The sequence below is a fragment of the Neoarius graeffei genome, chromosome 4 (genome assembly GCF_027579695.1).
Source record: "Neoarius graeffei isolate fNeoGra1 chromosome 4, fNeoGra1.pri, whole genome shotgun sequence".
Taxonomy (NCBI): Eukaryota; Metazoa; Chordata; class Actinopteri; order Siluriformes; family Ariidae; genus Neoarius; species Neoarius graeffei.
In genome coordinates this window covers 87,947,491-87,960,260 of record NC_083572.1, presented here as the reverse complement: position 1 = coordinate 87,960,260, position 12,770 = coordinate 87,947,491, and the positions used below count along the sequence as shown (strand labels likewise).

Below are 12,770 nucleotides of genomic sequence, written 5' to 3'. Positions count from 1 at the left end.
ATGAGCGTCTGCATGCACAATTTTCACAGCACAGCCAACAAGCATCTGATTCGCCTAATATTAGAAGTCCACGTTTGAGCTCATCTTTATCTTAGTAAGATATTTTTCTTTATCAGGAATTTCTCATAACATTCTGGCACGAAACCTGCCTTGAAATATTGGTAGGCATCTGTACTTTTGTCTGCCTTTAGCACCTCCAGTGTATTTAGAAGTCCCTAATATTAAACAGTTCAGGATGTCAAAGTGTCCCAAATCAGGTAGCTGGCTTGCCAAACAAGTTTAAAGTAGAATAAATACATTTGTGGGTAAATTAAGAAGCAGACTTTGTCTCATACACACACACACAGTCAGAGAGAGAGAAGTATACAGAATAAATAAATAAAATTAATTAATTAGTGGGCAAATTATATGGATCTGCGATGCCTGCATGTTTCAGCTTTTGGATGTAATGTGATCTGCTGGTATAAAATAATTTTATCGTTTCTGAGAGATTGTACTAACTGCAGTCGTCTCGATTTTCATTATGAACTGTCGCAGCTCTTTCTCGGTTTGCCTGGCAATATGGCAAACGCTGCATGAAAAACAAAAATCTGTGCCGTCAGTGAAAGTCCTCTATATCATTTATCCATCAGGGTTGCAGGGGAGGCGGACTTAAAGGAACATTCCACCATACTTCCATAATGAAATATGCTCTTATCTGAATTGAGACGAGCTGCTCCGTACCTCTCCGAGCTTTGCGCGACCTCCCAGTCAGTCAGACGCGCTGTCACTCCTGTTAGCAATGTAGCTAGGCTCAGTATGGCCAATGGTATTTTTTGGGGCTGTAGTTAGATGCGACCAAACTCTTCCGCGTTTTTCCTGTTTACATAGGTTTATATGACCAGTGATATGAAACAAGTTCAGTTACACAAATTGAAACGTAGCGATTTTCTATGCTATGGAAAGTCCGCACTATAATGACAGGCGTACTAACACCTTCTGCGCGCTTCGACAGCGCATTGATACGGAGCTCAGATATCAATGCGCTGCCGAAGCGCGCAGAAGGTGTTAGTACGCCTGTCATTATAGTGCGGACTTTCCACAGCATAGAAAATCGCTACGTTTCAATTTGTGTAACTGAACTTGTTTCATATCACTGGTCATATAAACCTATGTAAACAGGAAAAACGCGGAAGAGTTTGGTCGCATCTAACTACAGCCCCAAAAAATACCATTGGCCATACTGAGCCTAGCTACATTGCTAACAGGAGTGACAGCGCGTCTGACTGACTGGGAGGTCGCGCAAAGCTCGGAGAGGTACGGAGCAGCTCGTCTCAATTCAGATAAGAGCATATTTCATTATGGAAGTACGGTGGACTGTTCCTTTAAGAGTGAGAGGCAGGGTTCACCCTGGGCAGGTCACCAATCTGTTACAGGGCTAACACAGCTGAACAAACATTCATCCCTACAGGCAATTTAGAGTAGCAAGTCGACCCAATCCACACGTCTTTGGACTGTGGGAGGAAACCAGAGCACCTGGAGAAATCCCACACAGACATGAGGAGAACATGCAAACTCCACACAAAGGTCCGAACCCAGAACCTTCTTGCTGTGAGGTGACCGTGCTAACCACCGCATCACCGTGCTGCCCGAAACAGAACTATAAATGGATAAAAAGCATGATGTGCTTTTTTTTTTTAATAAAAAAAAAAGTCTAATCATTGGGAAACTGCTGTGGTACAAGAGGAAAAAAAGACTTTGGCACATGCTGTAACTCGTCTTTGCATCTGGGCACGTCACGGCACCCCATCGCTAATTATTTTCCTATAACAGCATGCCATATTGTCTTTTAATCCTGACAAAATACTAAGACAGCTTACATGGCAAATTAAGTGCATGTACCGTACAGTGTACATAGACATGCCATTCAGCTTGTGCATTTTCACTTACAGGCATGGCATTGCTGGGGTCCTCCCCGTTCATAAACTGCACCTTCACTGTGATGTTGCGAGCAGAGCCCTGGCGGTTGGCGAAATTCAGACTCTGTGGATTGACATACAGCAGATTCCTAATGAGGAGGGGAAAAAAAAAAGAAAGAGAAGAAGAGACATAAGAACAATACATGTAACACATGACATACTGAGAAATGTTTCATGCAGTAAGCAAGCTGTTGCTCACTTTAAAAAAAAAAAGATAGATGGATGGATGGATGGATGGATGGATGGATGGATGGATGGATGGATGGATGGATGGATGGATGGATGGATGGAACCCCAATTCCAAAAAAAAGTTAGGACGCTGTGTAAAACAAATAAAAACAGAATATGAAGATTTGCAAAATCATGGAAACCCTATATTTCATTGAAAATAGTACAAAGACAACGTATCAAATGTCGAAACAGAAATTTTATTGTTTTTTGAACATCATATACTCATTCTGAACTTGATGGTTCTGTAGGAAGAGTGTCCAGGTGCTAAACTGGCCTGCCTGCAGTCCAGACCTGTCTCCCATTTAAAACATTTGGCGCATTATAAAGCACAAAATATGACAAAGGAGACCCTGGACTGTTGAGGAACTCAATTTGTATAATCAGGCAAGAATGGGACAACATTTCTCTTTCGAAACTACAGTAATTGGTCTCCTCAGTTCCCAAACATTTACAGAGTGTTGTTAAAAGTAGAGGTGATTCAACACAGTGGTAAACATGCCCCTGTCCCAACTTTTTTGAATAGTGTTGCTGACATCAAATTAGAAATGAGCATATATATTTTTTTAATAATCATAAAATTTCTCCGTTTCAACATTTGATATGTCGTCTGTGTACTAAGTTTCAATGAAATATAGGGTTTCCATGATTTGAAAATTCTCTCATTCTATTTTTATTTACAGTTTACACAGCATCCCAACTTTCTGGAATGATGTCATTTATTCATGGGGCATTTGATTATGAAATATGTGTCAGAAAACAGAATCCAGGGACACGTCTGCCCGGGGGCATTTTGAGTTATTGACAGATTCAGAAAGTACAGTTTCTAAGCTTTCCAATGATGCCTTCCATGTGGAGATCTGACAATATTTGAAGAATGTGTGGCCTTTTGAAAGTGCATACCTCTTAAAACAGAAAAGGGAGAAAATCGCCCTCAAAGTTTTCCATCTCAGCTACTCTGGGTGCAGGGCGGGCACATAATGGTGCTCATTTGCATGATATTAAGGAAAGCCCTACCCCCTACGAGCTAGCGCGATACTACTTTCATGTAAACAAAGATCACCACATCAATTTTCCTTCCATGCAAAGTATGCCCAACACAATTATGAAGTACAAAAATAAGTCCTAAAGTATACTTTAACGTTTTGTGGTTGAAAAATTACTCACACCGTAAGAAAGAAAGATAGCACAATGATGACACAACTAACACAACGCTAGTTTCATGTAAAGCCTCGGTCACAACCGGCCGTACGGTACGTGCTCCTACGGCCGGTCTACATGCAAAAAACGCAAGAAACACACGGAGAGCGCGCGTGCGATGTGCTGATTTCAAGCCGCAGACCGGCCGCAGAGGTTCTTTGTCATGTCAAACAAACTCTACGGGCGCTTACGTTTTTTTCAGGTTGCAAGACAAACTTACGGCCAACGCGCATCTTTCTCCGTGAACAAAAAAAAAAAAAACGCAGCGATTTGGGAAACGCCAAAAAATCGTACGTCCACAACACTCTCCGTTACATGCAAAAATAACCACACAGCCTTAGATTAATAAACTTACCCCATCAGAAAGAGAAACGGCGCCTTGCACACACCAATGCCTCCGATGGAATGTAGTCCTAGAACAGTCCGTGTATCATCCGATCATTCAAGTATTCCATTCAATCTGGAAAACGAGGTTACGGTTTTTTTTGCTAGAAATGGTTATCTCCGATGTAAATACCGTGTGTCTGTTTGCTTCGCGGTGTTTCAGCTCCTCTGCGCTCTGTTTAGCTTGCTCATTCCATAGTGAAATTACATGTCTGTATGCAGCTTAAGTAGCCACGAGCTCAGCTCGTATCATACAGCTGATTCGTGAAAAAAAAAAAAAAAAAAGACTTAAATCAACATGTGAATGGCCCATAAGGTAATTTACCCACACCCCCCAGCAGGCTACAGTCCTGACAAAAACAAGACAATTTACAACAAAAAATGTATGCTTTTCCAACAAAATCTATTATCCGAAATACTGATTGCATTCTTCAAGATCTCAACTTGCACATGATGGAAAAAAACAAAAATCACAAATTTCGAAAAAAAAAAATGCTTCTTTTGCGATCATCTCGGATTCGTTTCGGCCGACATGCGTCCCTGGATTCGGTGAGGGGTCACATATTTAGTCAAAAGTGACTCAATGAGTCACTGGAAATGAAGAGATTTATCGATGTAATGCATCACAATAATTATAGTATGGCATTCATTCAGGACATTAGGAACAATGATGAAACCCTGTCTTTAAAATATAAAAATAAAATATTTAAAAAATAAATAAATAAATAAACCCACACACAACCCTGACCAAAACTCAAAAATAGCCTCTGTGGTTTAGTAAGATGAAGGACAGGACAGGACAGTCGGATGCTTCAGAACAGACTGTACGGAAGTGCATACTTTAGGCGACATGTCACAGAAACCACAATGACGTGAAGCTCATCCTCCTGGGAGCACTAGGGTCATAAATATCATCCACAAAGCACCGCTCTCTCATGCACTCACTGTCTCTCACTCTCTCCTCATCTGATGCTGCTAACCATGTTTTCCACTTCAATGGCTCTCTCACGCTCTTCCTGAACTGTCACTCTGGCAGCTTCAAAAACGAGAAGAATGTTTGTGCTAGTTATAGAATGTTTGTGCAGCCCAGAAATGTACAGTATATTTATCATGAGCTGCTCTGCATGTTGTCCCCCAGATACCAGCCAGGTTTCTACACCACCATTTTGTTGACTGACTGACGTGTGATTCTGATTGGTCAGGAAGACAAAGGCTCTCCAAAGCCTCTTACATAAGCTTGGCCTCGGAGTACACACACACGATGGAAGTGTGCTTGCTCTGTTTATGTACATGGATTGAAAAACGGACAACTGTAACCAGAGGTTGTTCTAGACCAGCGTTTCTCAACCTTTTTTCAGTCACGGCACCCTTCAGAAGTATGCAAATTCTCAAGGCACCCCCATATAAAATACAGTGGTGCTTGAAAGTTTGTGAACCCTTTAGAATTTTCTATATTTCTGCATAAATCTGACCTAAAACATCATCAGATTTTCACACAAGTCCTAAAAGTAGATAAAGAGAACCCAGTTAAACAAATGAGACAAAAATATTATACTTGGTCATTTATTTATTGAGGAAACCGATCAAATATTACATATCTGTGAGTGGCAAAAGTATGTGAACCTCTAGGATTAGCAGGTAACTTGAAGGTGAAATTAGAGTCAGGTGTTTTCAATCAATGGGATGACAATCAGGTGTGAGTGGGCACCCTGTTTTATTTAAAGAACAGGGATCTATCAAAGTCTGATCTTCACAACACATGTTTGTGGAAGTGTATCATGGCACAAACAAAGGAGATTTCTGAGGACCTCAGAAAAAGCGTTGTTGATGCTCATCAGGCTGGAAAAGGTTACAAAACCATCTCTAAAGAGTTTGGACTCCGCCAATCCACAGTCAGACAGATTGTGTACAAATGGAGGAAATTCAAGACCATTGTTACCCTCCCCAGGAGTGGTCGACCAACAAAAATCACTCCAAGAGCAAGGCATGTAACAGTCGGCGAGGTCACAAAGGACCCCAGAGTAACTTCTAAGCAACTGAAGGCCTCTTTCACATTGGCTAATGTTAAAATGTTCATGAGTCCACCATCAGGAGAACACTGAACAACAATGGTGTGCATGGCAGGGTTGCAAGGAGAAAGCCACTGCTCTCCAAAAAGAACATTGCTGCTCGTCTGCAGTTTGCTAAAGATCACGTGGACAAGGCAGAAGGCTATTGGAAAAATGTTTTGTGGACGGATGAGACCAAAATAGAACTTTTTGGTTTAAATGAGAAGCGTTATGTTTGGAGAAAGGAAAACACTGCATTCCAGCATAAGAACCTGATCCCATCTGTGAAACATGGTGGTGGTAGTATCATGGTTTGGGCCTGTTTTGCTGCATCTGGGCCAGGATGGCTTGCCATCATTGATGGAACAATGAATTCTGAATTATACCAGCGAATTCTAAAGGAAAACGTCAGGACATCTGTCCATGAACTGAATCTCAAGAGAAGGCGGGTCATGCAGCAAGACAACGACCCTAAGCACACAAGTCGATCTACCAAAGAATGGTTAAAGAAGAATAAAGTGAATGTTTTGGAATGGCCAAGTCAAAGTCCTGACCTTAATCCAATTGAAATGTTGTGGAAGGACCTGAAGTGAGCAGTTCATGTGAGGAAACCCACCAACATCCCAGAGCTGAAACTGTTCTGTATGGAGGAATGGGCTAAAATTCCTCCAAGCCGGTGTGCAGGACTGATCAACAGTTACCGGAAACGTTTAGTTGCAGTTATTGCTGCACAAGGGGGTCACACCAGATACTGAAAGCAAAGGTTCACATACTTTTGCCACTCACAGATATGGAATATTGGATCATTTTCCTCAATAAATAAATGACCAAGTATAATATTTTGGTCTCATTTGTTTAACTGGGTTCTCTTTATCTACTTTTAGGACTTGTGTGAAAATCTGATGATGTTTTAGGTCCTATTTATGCAGAAATATAGAAAATTCTAAAGGGTTCACAAACTTTCAAGCACCACTGTATATGCAGTCACGCTGACCATACGCTGACCCCGGCAGTGACGTTGTGACATGGGAAAGGGGGCCGTGAGACAAATTTTGATGATGCATGAGGCGGCTATGATCTGCATTAGTGTAACTATCGTTTTTTGGAATTTTAATTCATTTTATTTATTTCAATGTTAGAACATATAATTTTTTGACGGCACCCCCTAACAAAGCCAGACAGCACCCCGGTTGAGAAAGACGACTATGCGAGAGTTGGGGGTCGTTCCGTGTAAAGCAGAAAGAGCTTATGACATTTCTCGTGCTGGTTTTAAGAAAAAGTGAGAGCACATACAGTGGTGCTTGAAAGTTTGTGAACCCTTTAGAATTTTCTATATTTCTGCATAAATATGACCTAAAACATCATCGGATTTTCACACAACTCCTAAAAGTAGATAAAGAGAACCCAGTTAAACAAATGAGATAAAAATATTATACTTGGTCATTTATTTATTGAGGAAAATGATCCAATATTACATATCTGTGAGTGGCAAAAGTATGTGAACCTTTGCATTCAGTATCTGGTGTGACCCCCTTGTGCAGCAATAACTGCAACTAAACATTTGTGGTAACTGTTGCTCAGTCCTGCACACCGGCTTGGAGGAATTTTAGCCCATTCCTCCATACAGAACAGCTTCAGCTCTGGGATGTTGGTGGGTTTCCTCACATGAACTGCTCACTTCAGGTCCTTCCACAACATTTCGATTGGATTAAGGTCAGGACTTTGACTTGGCCATTCCAAAACATTAACTTTATTCTTCTTTAACCATTCTTTGGTAGAACGACTTGTATGCTTAGGGTTGCTGTCTTGCTGCATGACTCACCTTCTCTTGAGATTTAGTTCATGGACAGATGTCCTGATATTTTCCTTGAGAATTTGCTGGTATAATTCAGAATTCCTTGTTCCAACAATGATGGCAAACCATCCTGGCCCAGATGCAGCAAAACAGGCCCAAACCATGATACTACCACCACCATGTTTCACAGAAGGGATAAGGTTCTTATGTTGGAATTCAGTGCTTTCCGTTCTCCAAACATAATGCTTCTCATTGAAACCAAAAAGTTCTATTTTGATCTCATCTGTCCACAAAACATTTTCCAATAGCCTTCTGGCTTGTCCACATGATCTTTAGCAAACTGCAGATGAGCAGCAATGTTCTTTTTGGAGAGCAGTGGCTTTCTCCTTGCAACCCTGCCATGCACACCATTGTTGTTCAGTGTTCTCCTGATGGTGGACTCATGAACATTGGCTAATGTTAATGTGAGAGAGGTCTTCAGTTGCTTAGAAGTTACCTTGGGGTCCTTTGTGACCTCGCCGACTATTACACACCTTGCTCATGGAGTGATCTTTGTTGGTCGACCACTCCTGGGGAGGGTAACAATGGTCTTGAATATCCTCCATTTGTACACAATCTGTCTGACTGAAGATTGGTGGAGTCCAAACTCTTTAGAGATGGTTTTGTAACCTTTTCCAGCCTGATGAGCATCAACAACGCTTTTTCTGAGGTCCTCAGAAATCTCCTTTGTTCGTGCCATGATACACTTCCACAAACACGTGTTGTGAAGATCAGACTTTGATAGATCCCTGTTCTTTAAATAAAACAGGGTGCCCACTCACACCTGATTGTCATCCCATTGAATGAAAACACCTGACTAATTTCACCTTCAAATTACCTGCTAATCCTAGAGGTTCACATACTTTTGCCACTCACAGATATGTAATATTGGATCATTTTCCTCAATAAATAAGTGACCCAGTATAATATTTTTGTCTCATTTGTTTGACTGGGTTCTCTTTATCTACTTTTAGGACTTGTGTGAAAACCTGATGTTGTTTTAGGTCATATTTATGCAGAAATATAGGAAATTCTAAAGGGTTCACAAACTTTCAAGCACCACTGTATGAGAACATGTTGAAACTAAGACCAAATTTTCCTTCTCTTGGAGACGGGCAGTGACCTCAACAAGCCGAGACACAAATCAAAATACCTTTCCCAGGAAGGAAGTAAAATGATCCATTAGCAAACTTCTAGCTCACGGTATGTTATCTTTCAGCAAGGTGAAAATGCAGTTCTTGAAAATTTTAACAGAACATATGCATACATGTCAACCTATACGGAATGTCCATATTTTATACGGATTTAATTCACTAAACGTAGTATACGGGCGTATAAATAAAGTTATACGGATTCTTTAAAAAAACTTCAATATTTATTTAGAGCTATAATCAATTCCCACGATGATAAAAGAGCGCATAACATTTACAAACGTACTGTACACCACAGACAGCCAGTAAAGAGTCTTATGAAATCGCGCGTTATCTTGTGGTAGCGATACTTCGTTCCACTTTTGATCATGCGCACACCGCATTGCGAGAATTCCGCCAACCGTGAAGTCATAGACATATAAACATAGACGCCGCCTTCTGCGTAGAATCATACGTCATCCTCGCCGCCATATTGGATGTGGCAAAGTGGAGATTCTTCACCCGTCTCTGGTATAGCGTCTAGACAGTAGCCGAGAATAAAGATGCCTCATTCATGTGCTGCGTTTAACTGTACCAACAGGTTTACCGTCCAAACGAGATCACATGGGATTACCTTTCACAGGTGAGACTGGAAAAATACTTTTCATTGTATTTGGTCATTATAACGTAATTTTACGAACAGATTTTTCTGACTTTGTGGCTAATATGAAGTCTCGTGCATAACAGCTGCTCGGTGAAACCTGTCTCCAAACAACGAAGTATTTCCTTCGTAACTACGCTGATAACACTGTGTTTTTGTCAAACATTGGAGCTTTGTATTCATTCTGAAGGCTTATTGTTATTAATATTGAATAAAAAGTAACTGGGATATATCATTGTTAATTATCATTCAAATTTTAGGTAAATTATTTTAATTTGCATCTTATATGGATTTTATAAGGGAAATACGGATTTTGGAGGTTGGTTATACAGGTTTGATTGACCAAAGGTTGACACGTATGCATATGACCACCATTTAAACAGAAAAGACCAGTCTTTTTGAATCAAGGGTCCAATTTCAGCAGCCATTTTGCAAATGATTAACCCTGTATGCATAACTCTGTTCCTGCTCCAAACCTCATCCTTAATTAAATAAACTAGCCAGGAGGAGCGGTAAAAAGCTGAGAGCAGAATTTCACACACCCTTACTATAAAAGGCGGTCAAGAAATTTAATTTATACCAACTAGATATTTAGTGTGATGGATTTCACAGATGCTCCACATTTACTTGTGAATATATAAAATGACAGAGCACATATAAAGAGATGGGACATATTCTGTGATACTGCTTCATAAATCTTCGTCTATTTTCATATTCTAGGCTCAGCCTAAACGTAATTTAATTTTATTTGGTCACATAGTTTGTGACAGGTGAAGAATACAGGGCAAAGCCCCAACCCTCGCCAATCTATCCGGGCTTGTGCAACCCCAGCGGCTGGGGAATTTTACCTAATCTGCATGTCTTTGAACCGTGGGGGAAACCGGAGCACCTGAAGGAAACCCGCACAGACACGGGGAGAACATGCAACTCCACACAGAAAGGGCCCCATCGACCGTAAAAGTGAAGCAACAGTGCTAACCACTACGCCGCCCCAGATACGCATATAGGCCTCAGATAGGCCCAATAGTTAGAGAAGCAGCTTTGGGACAAAAAGGTCGCCGATTCGATTCTCTGAACCAGCAGGAATGACTGAAGCGGCCTTGAGCAAGGGACCTAACCCTCAACTGCTCCCGAGGCTGCTCTGGGTGTGCTGTACGTCACTCCAGATAAGAGCGTTTGCTAAATGCCATTCATGTCATATCATGCTTTCAGAATACTCTTTGGCTGAGTTTCTCATTTTGGATTGCTGATTTGTTGCCAGATGTTTTGGAATAAAGTTTAATTTTCAAAAAATAAATAAATGTAAAAAGCATGCTGAATTGCAGAAGTGAACTACAAAATCAACGGTTGACTAGAACTTCAAGTGAAGCCATATTTCCTGATCAACTTTTGACAAGCCATGATATACCACCATAAAGTCCATTTATATTTAACCCTCCAGACATATTTACATTTTACATCCAACATTTTATTCATGAAAATTATTTCATGAATAATAATAAATCTCATCTCATCATCTCTAGCCGCTTTATCCTTCTACAGGGTCGCAGGCAAGCTGGAGCCTATCCCAGCTGACTACGGGCGAAAGGCGGGGTACACCCTGGACAAATCGCCAGGTCATCACAGGGCTGACACATAGACACAGACAACCATTCACACTCACATTCACACCTACGCTCAATTTAGAGTCACCAGTTAACCTAACCTGCATGTCTTTGGACTGTGGGGGAAACCGGAGCACCCGGAGGAAACCCACGCGGACACGGGGAGAACATGCAAACTCCGCACAGAAAGGCCCTCGCCGGCCACGGGGCTTAAACCCAGACCTTCTTGCTGTGAGGCAACAGCGCTAACCACTACACCACCGTGCCGCCATAATAATAAATAATAAGTTAAATTTATATAGCGCCTTTCAAAAAACCCAAGGACGCTTTACAATTATAGACAACGAAAGAAAAAATAATAAATAAATAAAAATATAATTTAAAAAAAAGTCCACCAAGTAGGGGTCAGGATGTAATTCCCGTGGTGTAGCAGCCACAGTCCCACCAAAAGGCGCACGAAAACAAGTCCCACATCTCCGCCGTGACGCCGTCAGCAACATCGCTCGAACACCACACTGTGGATCCACACAGCGAGCAGAGAAGCTCCGCCACGCAGAGCGCTGGTGTGTCCCAAACCGCCTGCACAGCCGCCGCGACGCCACCGAGCAACATCGCTCGGAACATCACGCCAAGCGTTAAAGCACAGAGCGCTGGACAACCACGATGTAAATTGAGCAAAAGGCTCACTGCAGTCCACAGCTGGGAGCACAGGCATCACCCACAGCGAACCAAGGCCTGGAGGGAACCGACGCCCAAAACTGGGTCCGGAGCTACACCACAACCGGCGGACAAAACACTCAAACACCAAACTACACAAACACACAGGAAAGAAAAAAATAGAAAAAGAAATAAAATAAGAGCTCTGGTGAGAAGCGGCAGCCATGAGGAGAAAAGACTCGAGCAGAAATAAGAAATAATTTAAAGTCACTAAAAATCAACTGGATCGGAAATATCAAACGCTGTCTCGATTTAAAAATGTAGACCAACGCAGCCTAATTTATTAACGGATGTAGAAAATCTGTTTTTCGTCAACTCAGACTTGCAAGCACAAAGGGCATTTGATTAAGGCTGTATTTCTAATTACTCAAGATGCAAATCCTGGGTAAAATAATCCCCAAACCATCTGTAAACCCTGCTTGATACTCTGCTAAGCTATGCAAACCAAAAGCACTGTTTGCTTTGTCTACATGTTACATACCGGTACACAGTCCACTCTGTCTACACTATACATACTGCTGATGCGCAGGTTATAAAATTTGGATACACGTACAATTGAAAGGCACGATTGGAAATAAGTACAGATGTTAAGATACCATACGCAAATAAGTACCATGAGTGAGTCACTTTACAACTAAATTAACAGATAAATTTAAAACGTGTACAATAATGTTTTGGCTACTGACTGGAGAGTTATTTTATTATTTTTTATAATTTCCCCACTCATAGAACCTGTTTTTATAAGTTCTAGCTATGCTTCATGGACCCTCGGGGTCAAGGCCTCAGCATGCTCTTGCGACAAGGCTTTCGCAGATAGCTTTTCACAGACAGTTGTAATTTATCGTTGAGCGGGGAGTAATAGGCGTGCGCGATGTTATTCATCGCCACAACGCAAGGGGGCACGAAGTCGCGAAATCGCTAGGAGTAGTTGGTGGGTGTGGTTAGTGGAGTGTTTAGCCTCCGGTTACTTATAATGACTAGAACTGGAGTCGTATAGATGTACGTA

The 12,770-nt window shown here is 41.5% G+C and overlaps 1 protein-coding gene across 19 annotated transcripts in view; it reads right to left on the bottom strand.

Annotated features, from left to right (window-relative positions):
- The window catches only part of dock7 (dedicator of cytokinesis 7), a 251,625-nt gene that overhangs the window by 115,249 nt on the left and 123,606 nt on the right, over positions 1–12,770 (bottom strand). For all 19 annotated transcript variants that reach the window (XM_060919936.1, XM_060919938.1, XM_060919940.1 and 16 more), the window contains exon 15: positions 1,930–2,047. In XM_060919936.1, coding sequence (XP_060775919.1) covers positions 1,930–2,047 — 118 coding nt within the window. The remainder of the gene's footprint in view (positions 1–1,929; positions 2,048–12,770) is intronic.